Source organism: Parasteatoda tepidariorum, chromosome 8, assembly GCF_982258835.1.
Source record: "Parasteatoda tepidariorum strain Cologne lab strain chromosome 8, Ptep-v5.0, whole genome shotgun sequence".
Lineage (NCBI taxonomy): Eukaryota > Metazoa > Arthropoda > Arachnida > Araneae > Theridiidae > Parasteatoda > Parasteatoda tepidariorum.
The window spans coordinates 31,638,799-31,654,522 of NC_141762.1; the positions used below are offsets into that span (position 1 = coordinate 31,638,799).

General features: G+C 28.1%; 1 protein-coding gene and 1 long non-coding RNA gene across 2 annotated transcripts in view; one reads left to right on the forward strand and one right to left on the reverse strand.

Moving 5' to 3' along the window:
• The first annotated feature begins 2,379 nt into the window (after window positions 1-2,379).
• LOC139425715 (uncharacterized) overlaps window positions 2,380-15,724 on the forward strand; it is a 51,800-nt gene continuing 38,455 nt past the window's right edge. The window contains exon 1 of the long non-coding RNA XR_011636878.2: window positions 2,380-2,703. This is a non-coding gene — a long non-coding RNA (uncharacterized LOC139425715). The remainder of the gene's footprint in view (window positions 2,704-15,724) is intronic.
• The window catches only part of LOC107438521 (frequenin-2), a 220,174-nt gene continuing 216,678 nt past the window's right edge, over window positions 12,229-15,724 (reverse strand). Inside the window, exon 8 of the mRNA XM_016050829.4 lies at window positions 12,229-15,414. Within this exon, the coding sequence (XP_015906315.1) occupies window positions 15,322-15,414 (93 nt within the window). The 3' untranslated portion in view covers window positions 12,229-15,321. The remainder of the gene's footprint in view (window positions 15,415-15,724) is intronic.

Genomic DNA, 15,724 nt, shown 5'->3' on the forward strand with positions numbered 1-15,724 from the left:
CAGAGAAAGACATCACAAAGAATACATCCAGGGTTACGGCGGGATTCGAACCCGCTACCTCCACGCTTAACAGAGCGTTTGGACCGGCGATACCGCTCGGCCAGGGGGGCCCTTGATTGTTAAGACACAGTTCCCAGCAGATCAGCAAAGTCAAGCATCACTGGCTGCGGTCAGTGTGTGAGTGGGTGATCACTTGGATCAGTCTGCGTGGGGACCGTGGGTGTGCGGTATTGGTCTTCGTTAAACTGTGCTACCGTAAAGTGCTCGACTTCGCGTGCAGGTAGTTGGGCTACCAAAGCAGGGGTGCCATCCTCTCTGCAGAGGATCGAAATTGTGATGGCTTACCTTCGGATCATCCTCAGGGATGTTTCACAGACAGTCGCCAATAGCCCATTTTGCAGCTCCAGTGTGACGTAAATTAACTACAGCAACTACTGCTTTTCAGAGTTTTTGACGAAGTTATATGTTTGGTAGTTGCAATCTTACAAAGATAATTAATCTTTTATGACAGAATTATGGAGAATTTGAGTAGAACGATTTAAAAGAGCATAACTCAAACTAGCATTAATAATAAAAAACATTATTTTTTCAAAATATTATTTAAAATCTGATTGCTGAATAGAAAACATGTGTATATTTAAGAGTGTTATTTAAAAGATTGACTATGAATTCCTAGTTGTTTGTCAAGGGATAGCATCATTTCTTTAAATTTGTTGTTGTTATTAATTTACGTCGCACCAGAGCTGCACAATGGGCTATTGGCGACGGTCTGGGAAACATCCCGGAGGATGATCCGAAGACATGCCATCACAATTTTGATCCTCTGCGGAGGGGATGGCACCCCCGCTTCGGTAGCCCGACGACCTGCGCGCGAAGTTGAGCACTTTACGGTAGCACAGTTTAACGAGGACCAATACCGCACACCCTCGGTCCCTACGCAGACTGATCCAATTGGTCACCTACCCGCACACTGACCACAGCCAGTGATGCTTGACTTCGGTGATCTGCTGGGAACCGTGTCTTAACGATCAGTTCACTGCGGGACATTTCTTTAAATTAAATCACACAAAAGTATGCTAATTAAAACTTTTAAAGGGATTGTCCCCATATCAGAATAATATTAAAATATTGCGATGATCTGAAGTCCTTCGATGGTTTTGAGGGACAAACTTACAATGATCATTCGAGTTTTTTTATAAGCAATTTTTTATTGGCGAGTTTTTTTATAAGCAATTTTATAAGCATTTTGCAATGTAATGAGTTTTTTTTTTATCACATCGAGAAACAAATAAGTTATTAGCTCAATAAATATATAGATTTTTGGTGGCAGTAGAATTTGAACCCGCCACCTCAACACCTCAAAGTGTACAGTGGCAATACTTATGGTTCCCAGCATATCACAGAAGTCAGGCATCACTGACTGCGGTCAGTGTGCGGGTGGGTGACCACTTGGATTAGTCTGCGTAGGGACCGAGGGTGAGGGGCATTGGTCCTCGTTAAACTGTTCTACCGTAAAGTGCTCGACTTCGCCCGCAGGTCGTAGGACTATTGAAGCTGGGGTAACATCCCCTCGGCAGAGGATCAAAATTGCGGTGACATGACTTCGGATCATCCTCGGGGATGTTTCCCAGACCGTCACCAATAGCCCATAGTGCAGCTCTAGTGCGACGTAAATGAACTACAACGACATAAATAGATTTTTGAAAACATCCACTCACAAAAAAACTGCCAACTGATTTATATTTATTGTGAACTGGTCAAAATAAAACATTTCATAATCCTCCTGGAGCCACTCTGACCGTTACGTATTGCTGCTTCTAAAACTGTTGTTCAGATCGTATGTAGCAGATACTTAATTCACCGTAACACTAAAAGAATCTTTGTGCTGTTCTTATCTAAAATATGATGTCTGTTCTTTAATTTGACAAGGGTTTTTTGACAGTTTCTTTTTATATTAAGCACATTAATCAACATATGTATGAGTAACAATAAAAACATAAGTTTCTTAAGCGTGGAGCTATCGGGTTCAAATCCCGCTGCTCCATTAAATGTATCTTCGTGCTGTTCTCTGTATAGTGCTCTCTGTCCTTCCATTTGACAATGGTTTATAAGCCTAATTGAGCACGCAATGTATGTAATTCAAATAAATAAAAATACATAAATAAGCCGCTTCCCGAACGTATTTAACTTTTTTGAGGGGCCTCCCTGGCCGAGCGGTATCGTCGGTCCAGACGCTCTGTTAAGCGTGGAGGTAGCGGGTTCGAATCTCGCCGTAACCCTGGATGTATTCTTTGTGATGTCTTTCTCTGAATTGTTCTATTTGTATTTTCTACTTGACAATGACTTATAAGCCTATATTGAGCACACAAGTCAGCAAATGTATGTAATTTCAATAAAAAATAAATAACTTTTTTGAGAAGTTGTGTGAGTTATGTGAAGTTTTCGAAAGGTGTATTCATATTGTTAAATTGGAATTTTAAAAGAATTTATGCTTAACTAATCAAGATATTTTAAGAGTCATAAGTTTCAATTAATAATCAATATTTTCTAAGAAAGAAACCTTTGAAAAGAAAATAATTTTTCAAACTTATTGCAAAGTTCCAAATTGTTTCGTTCCAATAACAGTAAAGATTCTTGGAAAATTTCAACTTTTCATATTCAAAACTATTTGTTTTTCGTACAGCTAAAGATATCAAAGAACAAGTAAGAGTAACTTAGATTTAAGATTTTATCATATATTTCTAACTAGAAATTGAAAATCTTATGTGATACCATGTAACATTTATATATATATATATATATATATATATATATATATATATATATATATATATATATATATATATATATATATATATATATAATTATTATTACTATTTTTATAATTATTATTATTATTATTATTACTATTATTATTATTATTATTACTATTATTATTAGTAGTAGTACTATTATTACTATTATTATTACTATTATTATTATTATCGTTATTATTATTGAACTATGTTTAAATTGGATATGCTAATTATTAATTAACACTACGTCAAATAGGATAACGACAAAAAAATATTGAGATTTTTTGTTCGATTAAACTATACACAAAGAACTGTTTTCTAACATTCTGATAATAATAATAATATACAGTAAAATATGTTACCACTATGTTATACCTCTGTGTTGAAGAAAACATAGAGGTAAGTTTCTGTTGCACTGGCACTTTATTCTTGATATAAGATAAAAATATAATTTAAACAAAAAATACTAAAATGTGAATTCTACAAAAATATTGCCGACGTGCTAAGAAAAATATTTAAAAAATTCAGTAGCGATTAGATATATATATATATATATATATATATATATATATATATATATATATATAGCAGCAAAATAAATAAATACAAGAAAACACGAAAGTTAAGAAAAACAATAAGTTTCATTTATTGCGCATAAGCTGCAAGTAAGCAGAACTCATTAGATAAGTTCAAAATGAAGATAAAACAAAGGAAAATTATAGACATATGGAAAAAAAAGGGGGGGGGAGAAATAATAATGAAAAAAAATAACAAACAACTGATAAAAAAAAGGATGAAAATTTTTAGAAAAACCGGAAAATAAAAGATATAATCTTTTCATCATCATCCCACACGATTATATACGCAAAAAAGAGAGCACCCTTTTTTGAGGATATAATTGTGTGGACTGATGAAAAGATTATATCTTTTATTTTCCGGCTTTTTTAAAAAATTTCATCCTTTTTTTTTAAATCAGTTGTTTGTTATTTCTTTTCATTATTATTTCCTCCCCCCTTTATTCATATGTCTATAATTTTCCTTTGTTTTATCTTCATTTTGAATTAGATTAGATAGATTAGATTAGATTAAAAGAAACATCAGTGTTTGGAGTATCGGGCAAATATATACCGGGCAATGGCACTTCACCTTAAAAAAAAACATCAGTGTGTGTGTGTGCGTGCGTGTGTGTGCGAGCGTGCGTGTGTGTGTGTGCGTGTGCGTGCGTGTGCGTGAAAGAGAGAGAGAGAGAGAGATAAAATTTGTGAAAACTCCTGATTATTTTACGCTTTCATTTATTTCAAGTACAAAAACTACTTGGTAAATTGTTTGAAACTTTTTACATTTAGGAAAATATAAATTCATTAGTTTATCAAATACTACAAAATTCTAAAAAAATAACTTTGCATTTCTTCCGCTCATGCGCAGTGTAAAAGAACTACCGTAAATAATCATATAGTAAAAAAACATTAGGCAAATTCAAAAAAGAAGATGAGACAAAGAAATATTTTTTTTTATAAAAATGTTCATTTCTGCAGAAATATTTAATGTTATGAAAATATCCATGGTATAAAAATATTAGATTCGAGATTACTCATTGATTAAGCTATTAATTCATGAAATTTCACGCTCTTCCTTTCAGTAAAGTTTCTCGAGAATTTTCAGTATTTTTAAAATAATTCAAATTCAGATAGTGCTGCTATCTATTGAAACAAATTTAAACTTAAATTTGTTGTTAATGCTATTACTTTTCCTTAAATTTATTTGCTATTACATCAAACTAATGATGTTAGAAAATAACTGATTTAAGGCATTAGATATAGGCAAGGTTTACAATTTCTGATTTGTCGATATCAGCGTTCGATATCGTAAGCTTAAATACGTGTGGTAGTTTGAATTAACTATAAGTTAAATTGCAGCCAGTCTTGCAAATAATCAAATGCAGTGAAAATTCTGGTTATGCTAATTTTTTATAAGCTTATAAACCTATGCTAGCCGTGTGAAGGTTATGTAAAGGTTTCGAGGAAATTAATAGTTTAACTTTCCATGGATGATGCGTAACAGTTACTTTTTCAACAAACGATTTTTCATCTAATAAATAAATAAAATAAATAAAAATATTAAAAAGTGAAAGTAAATAGATTAGTTTAACAATCGATGAATCTATAAACCAAATTACTAATAAGTTAATAAATCAATAAAGAAAAAAAAATTTGTGGCAGTAAAATTTGCTTTAAAATAGTTTTTACGTTTTCAAAATAATTTAAAATTAAAGATTTATATCTTTATTACGTTATTTTTACAAAGAATTGTTTAAAAATATAAAATTTAATTATAATTGGCTATGCCTGCTTTAGCCCAGCTGTGGCTGGTTCATACGATTTCTGCTCCCAGCTCGCATCAATCACACCGCTGACGTAAAATATCCTCAGTGGTAAAGGAATCGTGGGTTAGAATCCCCTTATCGTCTGGCTGACCACATGGGAGGTTTTCGTGGTTTATCCTCTCCTTGTTACGGAAATGTGGTTTAGTTCGATCAAAAAGCCCTATAGTTTGTTATATTGCTTGGATCAGGAATTTCCTTGTCTTCTGTATAAGATTCAAAATTACAAGCGTGAAATTAAACATCATTTTAAAATAGCAAAGCTAACTTTAAAATAGAATAATCGCAAATCTCAGAATTGTGCCATCTGTTAAATTCCGGGTATATAAAGAAAATAAAATATGAAATCCTGCATTTCGCTTCTTATATATATATTTGAAGGATTTTCGGGGATGTTGTCCAGTTAAAAAACTTGGCATTTCCGATAAAGTAAAATTTTCGGACAGAAGTGATTTTTTTTCCAAACAGAGCCAAACTGATATGAGAATTGAAACACTTTGGTTTTAGACGAATTATTATATGTTTTAAGACTCTACGCAAAGTGGCATGGGCGCAGTAAAAGAAGGGATTAGTTTATTTCTTACTCTATATTTGGCTACTTTTGCGCCTTAATTTGAGTCTTGAAAAAACAGCATTAAATGAGGAAATGTAAATATAATTAGCCTCCCTCAAGCAAGACTATCCCTAAAATTTTTAAAATAGTGTTTATGTGTCAGAAAAACCCTAGAGAAGTTTCCACTATATGGTTATTTTCCATACACATATAATTCTAAACAGTATGCTTTATGAATCAATAAATAATCACAATTTTAAAAAACAAAACTGTTTTTTCAATTGAAATAAAAAAGTATAAGAAATTTACGACACATGATTCGTTAACCTATAACTCATTATAACGTTTTTTTGTTAAGAACGTGTGGCTCTACTTAAATTACGTGTGCCAATAAAAAGTTGCTCGAAATACATATTGCTTCCAGATAGCGAGTATTTACTGAAAACTCTGGCAGCAAAGTGTTCAGTAAAAACTACCCTTAACATGCATTTTTTAGAATCTTGATTAGAAATGAAGACAAAAAAATATGTACAACGGTTTAACAAATCAATGTTGAGCAACGGCAAAATTGCTACAAAAATACGAGAAGAAATATGTATGGGAAGGGGTTGTCAAGCATAAAAGTTTGTTCGATTTCAGATTAAAAATTGGTGTGCACCTGTTTTCTCCAGTCATGAAGCAAGTCTTAGTGTTTTGTTCACGCACTTTCCGAAATTATAATTTGTCAGACTTCGATAGCGTCTTCAGAATTTTCAGTACGAAATTTGCATTTTTTAATTTCCTTATTTTTATAATAATTTCAAAAATATACATGAATGATAATCATTACGAAATGCCATTTTTGTTATTATAAACTATCAAAGCTATTATTTTAAGTATGCTTAAAAAGTCTCAAAATCTTATTTTATGTCGGCAATTTCATCAGAAATGATGATATCCTTCAATTAGTTTCTTATCAGTTTAGACTTATAACAATGACTTGTGTTTAGAAACTGTTGCCCGTAATTAGTTCGATATCTGAAAACTTTTTTCTTCCTTAACTTTGCTCATTTATCGATCAAAAGAAATGCCCAAGTAACTCAAACAAGGTATATTACATTTCGGACCTAATGAAGACTTAGTTAAATCCAAGAACTATCACTAATGACAGAAATAGAAAAAAAAAACTCATTTCTGAAGATTACTAGAAGATGCAAGACTTCTTTTTTTTTAAATTTAATGGTAATCATTTTTATTTTTTTGAAAATTTGTGGGAAAAGATTAAAAAAGTTTCCTGAATTGATAGAGGTTAAATTCAATTTCGAAGGAAAATAAGAAAAATCATAATTGAATTTGAAAACTTGATACTTAAAGAGAAGGAAATGTCGATTTATAAAGTAATTATATTGAGGATCATATAGCAGAGCAAGTAATATAAAAAAAAATAAAGTAAATTCCTACCTAGATCAAAAAGGAAAATTTTTTTTAGTTACTTTTTATTAAATAATTTAAAAAAATTTCTCCAATATAAAACTAAAATTATTAAATTTATAAATTTAATTAATGAATTAATACTTAAAAAAACTGAAATAACATTAAGTATTAACATAATTTCTTCAAGAAAAAATGAATGTGTGCTGTTAAATTTTATAAAAATATATCCAGCATGTATGATACCCTTTTCCTACTTATTAGTAAAGTTTTAAAATGAATTTTTAAACTGTTTGTAATAATATGAAGTCAATTTTAATCAGTATAAAAAGTGACTTTTATTTATTTTTTTTACTTTTAAATAGAAATCCTTCGAAATTTAAAGATAACATTTTCATCAAACAACCACAGAAAAAAACTGCAGTTTACATTAAAAAAATTAGATGAAGATCAATCACAATTTACTAAAGTTCCAAGCATGAAAAACTGAAATTAATTAACACTTCCATGAAAACCCATTTTGTATTGAAAAGTGCTGAAGTTAGAAAATTATTACTATTTTTGCTGATCCATCTGTTGGAAATAAATCCGCGATACTTTCGATTTCACTGTTTATGTAAGAAGTCTGATTGAAACATGAACAGGGATATGTGAATCCAGATAAATTATTTATTGTAGAAATATCATGCATTCAGATCTTTATTTCGAAAAAATTTTTAATGTGGGTTCGCAAAAAATAATTTTAAAGATACATTTCGCATTCTTTTAGGCATTACTGCTTACTTAAAGTTTAAATGTAATTTTTTTTTTCATAATTAGAGAAGTAAATAAATAAATTAATTAAAAAACAGATCATGGAATCGGTGATCTACCAGTTCTAAGCGAATAGCTCTCATGTTGCTCAGTATGTGAAAGCATCGCTAACTCTACTGGTGGAAAACTGGAAGACGTGAGTTTGATCCAAGATGCGGGATAAACAATCTGAGCATGCACGCAGGTATATTATCCGCACGTTAAATTCGTCATGTCTGTATACATTTTCTCGTTGGTTGTAGTATGAAAGTTTTGAGAGAGTGGTACCAGCTTGGGTGCTTTCCACGTCGTCTGTCAGGAATAAGAATTACAAGGTAATCTTAATAAGACCTTTGACAAAATAGATAGCGATGAAAAATGGGTTAGACTGATCACTCCTTGGAGACAGTTTCATTATTTGTCAATTTTTCAAAATTAACTTCACCAAAAGTTAATCCAATTGGGCCACATTTTAATAAAAACCAGTTATATATTTGAAATATGCAACTAAAGAAAAAAAAAGCTCTAAAAGACCTCACAAAATTATGACAAACATGCAAAAGAATAAATTTTTATGCTAGTGTATAAGCAGTTAAGAAAGATGAGTTGAAAATAAATTGACTAATGAATTGAATAATAATGAATAATAAGTTAAGTGTTATAAATATTTACAAAAAATGATTTGAATCTGAATTTTATAGATATTTATTTTTCATAAATGAAAAGCAACAAAATTATGCTCTTTGTGGTTTTGAGTAAGTAATTTAAAATTACACATTTGTATGTGTTTTGAAATTCTTAAAACTTAACTTTATTCCAGTTCAAACTTATAAAATTAGGGTGGATTTTTTACCTTAAATTATGAAACGAAGATCATTATAAAAAAACAGAGATCATTACCAAAAAACATAGATCATTATCAAAAATCAAAGATATATATCTAAGCTACCTTTCGAAAAATGGTAATTCAGAAATTAAATTGAATAAATTTTACCATGAAAAAAAAGAATAGGAAAGCTAAAATACCGTACACTTTCTTAACTTACATATCAAATGAATTGTAATTGATCTGATAATTGATGATTTTTATTGATAATTGTAATTGATGTCGATCTTGTATTTCTCATATTTACAAAGCAGAATGGAGCCAATATTCGCCATTAGTTTAATTGTGAAAATTAAATAAAAATGATTAAAAGCATATTTAGAACTTTTCATCCTAGTCTTCATTTCCTTGTCACATAAGTTCAGTTGGAAAAGTTCTTTGAAACTTTGTAACAAATTATTGTGCTTGAAAATAATTCTTTTAGACTTTAATTTCCAGAATATGTAGAATTAAAATCTTATGCAAACTTGAACTATTTTAAATTGTAAAATCGAGATTTTCCTATTTAAATTCGAGAGTTTTTTCAAAGTTGCCGATCCGAATATTGAATTTTGTACCTCTTATTAGACTAAAAAAAACTAAATTTAAATGTAATATTGATGTTATTTTTAAATGAAATATTTATGTTATTTTTAAATGAAATATTGATGTTAATTTTAAATAAAATATTATTAAAAATATAGGTTAGATGGTTATAATTGTAAACCCGCTTATTAACTGTGTCCCGATACTAAATGAAAACAGTCACATTTACGTTAAAGGAACTAAAGATCTATTTGTCATTCCCTAGTTTCAAGGAATTTTTGGAATTTTTCCAAAGGTATGAAATTTCCGTTCAAGAAATTTGAATCATTCGGACATTAACAAATAACCACATGTCAAACATGAAAAATTGAAAATATTATTTCCTTAGCAAAGAACATTTGTATGATTTTGTTTTAAATTCAGTCAATTGATATATGTCAAATAATTTTAAAAGTTTTGTACTTTCTTTTAAGAGGTTTAATATATCGCAACCCGGAACGAACAGTGTCCTAACTCTAAAATGCAGCATTTGAGAAAAATCAACTTAAAGAATGCTATAAACTTATTCTGAATTAGACACATAACTGACTCAATTATCCTCAGCTGCATAAATTGCGTGTTAGAGATGTTACACTTCTTGAGCTTCATACATATTTTTGGCACTTCTAACATAATTGTTTATTGACATAATTTCAAAATTGATGTTTTTTTACTTCAGTCACTTTTCTTGCCGGGGTGCGATACATTTGCAATAAAATTAAGTGCATAATTTTCTTAAAACATAAAATACCTTTAATAATTTTTAGTTAATTTAAATTGTCAATTTCTTTTAGTTAATACATTTTCGTTTAATGTTTTCTTGTAACTATTACACCAAATTCTTATTTTCAGTTCATTCAATAAATAACGCATATATTTTTTTAAGAAATTTGTTTTTATTTCCATCTTATATTAAAACGCTTAACATTTGATGAAGGAAGAAATGCATTTTTATGAAAAGGAGATCAACAAAACAAATATTACAGAGAAACATGTCCAAAAAACACATTCACTACACTTATTACAATATGAAAAAGAATATATGGTTCAGGGCTGCTCGGCTACAGTACACAACTTATAAATAAATTAGTGCAATATGAATCTTTATCTGAGGACATATTTAAATGATGAGCACCTTCTATAGCAAAGACCTATACTGTATATTAATAAAATATTCGTTATACTCTATAAGTGTGTTGAACATATTATCATTTAAACATTTATACCAGTTTATCCATTACTAGAAACGAATACGACAATTGTAATGGCATAATTTTTAGAACTTCATATTGTGTTATAATCTACATATATCTTTTTTGCAAATGTTAACATTAATTTAAAGATGGCTTCTTGAGTGCAGATAAATATTTAACAACTTATAAAAAAGTTTTAACAAAAAATTAAGATTTAATTCCTATAGATAAAAATATTTTTTGAAATATGTTTTCAACATTTATGTATTAATGTATAAAAATGTGTGTTAAAAGAGTTGTGCATTGTCATATCGTAACTTTTAGGCTAAATAAAAACATACTAATATTACTTTTTTTACGAAAATTGATCTTAACACATATGCAACGTAAACGAAGTGCAGTTAGAAAATTATATTCTATAGCTAATATCGCTATAATTTTTTTTTACTTAAATGCATAAACTCACTAAAATATTTCAAATCTAATCGCACATATTTTTATTCGGGAAATTTACAATTGAGGGAGTGATTAGGATTCCATTTCATAAATAAAATACTAAAAAATAAAGCAAATAAATTTACAAATCTTACAAATTTCAGGAGACCTTTAGAAATTCAAATTTAGAATAATTGTCAAATTAAAAAGAATGAAATTTAGTATGTTTCATGAATATTTAGAAGATTATAGGGATTTATATATGAAATAGCTTGAGAATTAAAAATTCTCAAAAATTTAAAATCTCTCAAATTAATTATTAAAAATCAAATTAGGTTCCCCTAATAAAAAGCAATGAATGATTAAATTTCCAATAATTAAATAAGATTATTATTAAATTTTTATTTTTAAAATAATGGAAATCAATAAAATTAACACAATTCATGGTTGAAAATTCATTTGCTATCAAATTTAAATTATTAATCGAAAATTTCTATAACATGTTCTTATATTTTACTTCTAGTATATTGTTAACGAGTTCATAATACTATTTACTGACAAAATTTTAAATAGTCTTTATGTTTATAATGCATTTAGACAAAATAAATTTTAAAACCCTGATTTTTCTTAAGTAAATTTAGTTTACGTTTACTTAAACACTTAAGTAACTTACCTAAAGATTAAGTTAAGTAACTTAGATTGCTTAGGTAAACATATCTTATCTTTACTCTTAGCTTTCAATTGAGATTAATTTAGATATTAATAACACAAAGCTTTCAAATGATTTTTTGTTTATTTAAATGTTTAATTTCTTAGACTGTTTGAGTTAAGGTAGCAATTATCTTACAACATCTTTCTTATGGTATCAGCATTTCGTTCAAGCGTACAATCGACCTTCAACAACTTCAACCCTACAATCGATTTTATTTCTCACTCCAAAAGACAAAAGTTTGTTTCTGTTCTGTCAGTCTGGATTTAACCCAAGAAAGGGTTGTATAAAAAAGCATTGTTCATGTACGATACATTTGCATAATCTTCCTAAGTTGAACTTAACCTAGAAGATTCAAATTACATGATTCATTGAGGCTCTTACCAAATGATCATTAAAGTCTCATAAATTATATAGAACTAGAAGAAATGTTGGAAGTGTTTTAATAAAGATTTACTGCTTTAAATTTATAATATCCAGACAAAATAACAAATTTCGAATTATTTAAATATTTTTCTTTTATTTCACGCGTGGTACAAAAATTTGTCTTTGATATTATTCCTCCATTTTGAATTTTCTTTATTTCATAAACTTTAATCATTTATAATCCCTTTTTAAATTTATAAATTAGAAATTTTTTGTTCAGTTTTATAAAGAGCGAATGCGAATATTACCACTCTCAATTGATGTAAAAGCAAACTTTTTACTTAAAGGCAAGTGTGTAACAGATTATATTCCATGTCACCACAATTGAGCATCAACATCAATTTTTAACCTTTCTCTTTTTTTCTTTTCTAGAGGTTAAAATAAATTTTAATGCTCAGTTATGGGGTATTAAATTATCAATAGTTATACACTTGCATTGAAATAAGAAGTTAGTTGTTACATTTATTGAAAATTGAAATGTCTGCATTCACTCTTTAAAAAAAGTGAATAAGAATTAACTTATTTATGTAAATAAAAAGGAATTAGGAATGATTAAAAATAATTAATTTTGTTAAATAAAGAAAGTTAGGAAAAGTCAGTTAATGGCTATGAAAACCTCACAGTAACCATATCCCCATATTACAATGGTAAAAAAAATTGGCATCAATCGTCAAACTTTGCGAACGCATTGTTCAGATCAACCATTTTCCAACTCAAGTTTTTATTTAATACATTTTTCCAACATTTCAAAATCCCTCTAAACAATCTTTAAATTGTACAGGCATATCATTATATTTATTCAATGAGTGCCTGTAGCTTCGCCCCTGCTTATTAACCAGAGAGAAATACGAAAAAAGCAAGCGGGAATATCAGAATTGAGATCAAATATCTAAATAACTACACATATGGTATACTTACTATTCTGGGAAATAACACGAAATATGGTTGAAATTGTATGATTGATTTTCTTAAGAAATGAAATTATTTTTTTTATTTTATCAATATAGGTCTTTTTAAGTTTGCTACTACAAATAATTTTTAAACGTTAGCCCGTTCACGAAGATTTGAGAAATAATATAATTTAACCAAGTGAACTGCTAATTTTGTCACGCATTCACCACTCCACTGCAATAACTGTTGTTTATTTCCTAATTTGAAAATAAATTCTATCAAAAAGCTAACATGTGGACGATGTAAGTAACGTGATTGATGAGTATATAGTCTTATTACTTTAGCTATTTACAATTTATACACATTCCATATATTTTTAAAAAAGTTTTAAAGCTTTTTTTTATAATTTTTGATAACCATATATAATATATTTTTAATGCAAGCAATAAAGAAAATGATTTAAATCATTTCCCATTTTTTTAATACAATAATATTGTAACAGCTTGGGAAAGTATTTTTCAAAACAAAAGAAATGAAGACAAAGTGTGTATGAATAACACTCAAAAAATGTCATACTCATATCGTTTAAATTTATCTGTACATCTGTATTTCATTATTTCATCAATATAAATTCAATGTTATTTCTGTTCAAGATTTTTCTTATATTGAATGCTGATAGAGCATTACACAAATGTAAGGTGGGGCAAATAATGGGGGGAAAGGGTATTATGGGCTTTACAACAATATGGGAAACAAATGCAAATATTATATGGGATCAGTTTTCAACATATATGCAATAGAACTGACGTCCACATGATTTGAAGGCTTATTTTTTGTTTAATTTTAGAAAGAGTTATGGCTTTACAAGATGCCCATTAATTGAAAAAAAGTTTTCTTGCTACTTCTTTGCGAAAATATACTTTAGAATAATTTTACGAGTAAAACACAATAAATAAAAATGTGACATATTGAACATATGTTAAGTACAGAATATGTAAAATGCACATAAAAAGAAGTTTAGTATAAACAGTAAATAAAATATAATTTTCAGAAAGTAGCGCTAAAATGCAAAGTAAACAAATTAAAATATATTTCAAATAACAAATAAATATAGCAAATGCATAAATGTATTTGCATAAAACAAACGTAAAACAGTTATAATAATAATAATATATCAAACAAATATATACATAATACACTACCTTTGATGTTTGAAATAATTTGGATAATGATTTGATGATTTAAATTATACTGTTATTTTTTTTAAAAAAAAAACAGAAAATTAATTGGTGTTTATATTTATTACATATTCCATTTTATTTTTATTTGAGAAAAACTAAATTAGGAATCTACTTAAGTAAAACTAATATAATAATTGTTTAGATTGAAATTTAAAACACATATATTGTAACTAAACACACCAGGTATGCACAAATAGCATTAAAATAATTGAAACGCAAAAATTAATAGTTATTGTTATTAGAAATTAACAAAATTAAAAATTTTGGCAGAAAGAATATCTCTGCAGAAAAATCATAAATATAAAACTGTAAAAAAGAAATGGAATATAATAAAATGGGTAACATATAATTAATAAAAAAGTTAAATACATAGTTGATGAATAAATACATAAAATACAAAACGCTAAAATTAAAAATGTGTATTTATTGTTCGTAATAATATGTATCTTATTAAAGACAAATTCACTTTTAACAAATGTCTGAATAGTCTTACTTTTTTCCATAATTAAGCTTATTTACTGGTAAAGGAACAAAATTAATATTTATTGTATGCAGAAATAAACTACTCTATAATGAATGTAAAATTATTTGTAAGATTAGTATTTAGTTCTTTTTTTATAACTGAACCTATTTATCAGTTAAGGAACAAAATCTACGTTTATTGTATATTTAAAAAAATTACCTTTTAATAACAGAAACAATTTAGATAAATATTTGCGAAAATAAAGATCAAATCTCACTTTTATTTTGTAATTGAAATAATTTATTGGAAAATAGATAAAATTCATGTATCATGTCTAAGTAGAAATAAATTCCTTATTTATAACAAATCTCCTAAGACAAATATTTATGGAAAAAAACAATAATAATAGTGTCATTTTCTTAAGTAATTAATTTCAGTTATCGGTAAAGGAACAAAATGTAACGGGCACCCTGTAAAAGGGGGTTCTGGAAAAGGGTAAAGTGTGATATGTGCGAAAAGAGTCTCTGTGTAGTGTTGTCTTGTTGTGCTTTTGGTGGAATGCAAGGGCAAAATAAATATTCGGTTAAGGAGCGTAAAGCGTCAGCGCCTGAACTATCTTCGGATCATGTTTAGAGCCTTCTTTGAATTCTTCTAGAGAAAGCTGGTTATCATGATTCTGCAAATAAACAATAAGAGTTAACTAAATAAATCCACAAGTATCGGTTAAAATATTACTTAATTTGACATTTACAACACCTAATTAAATTTGCGAATTCTATATCTGAGTTATGCAGAATACAAAAAGAAGCCATATATTTAATTCAAAAAAATTGGTTAATAATTTACAAAACTTAACATTTACAAGGCTCGTCTGTTAAATTTTTATAGTATTTAAATATATAATTTAACAGAATTCGCTTACTAATTACACATTTTAAGATTTTCAATACCCCATAAAATATGTGAATTTAATATCTCAATAAGTA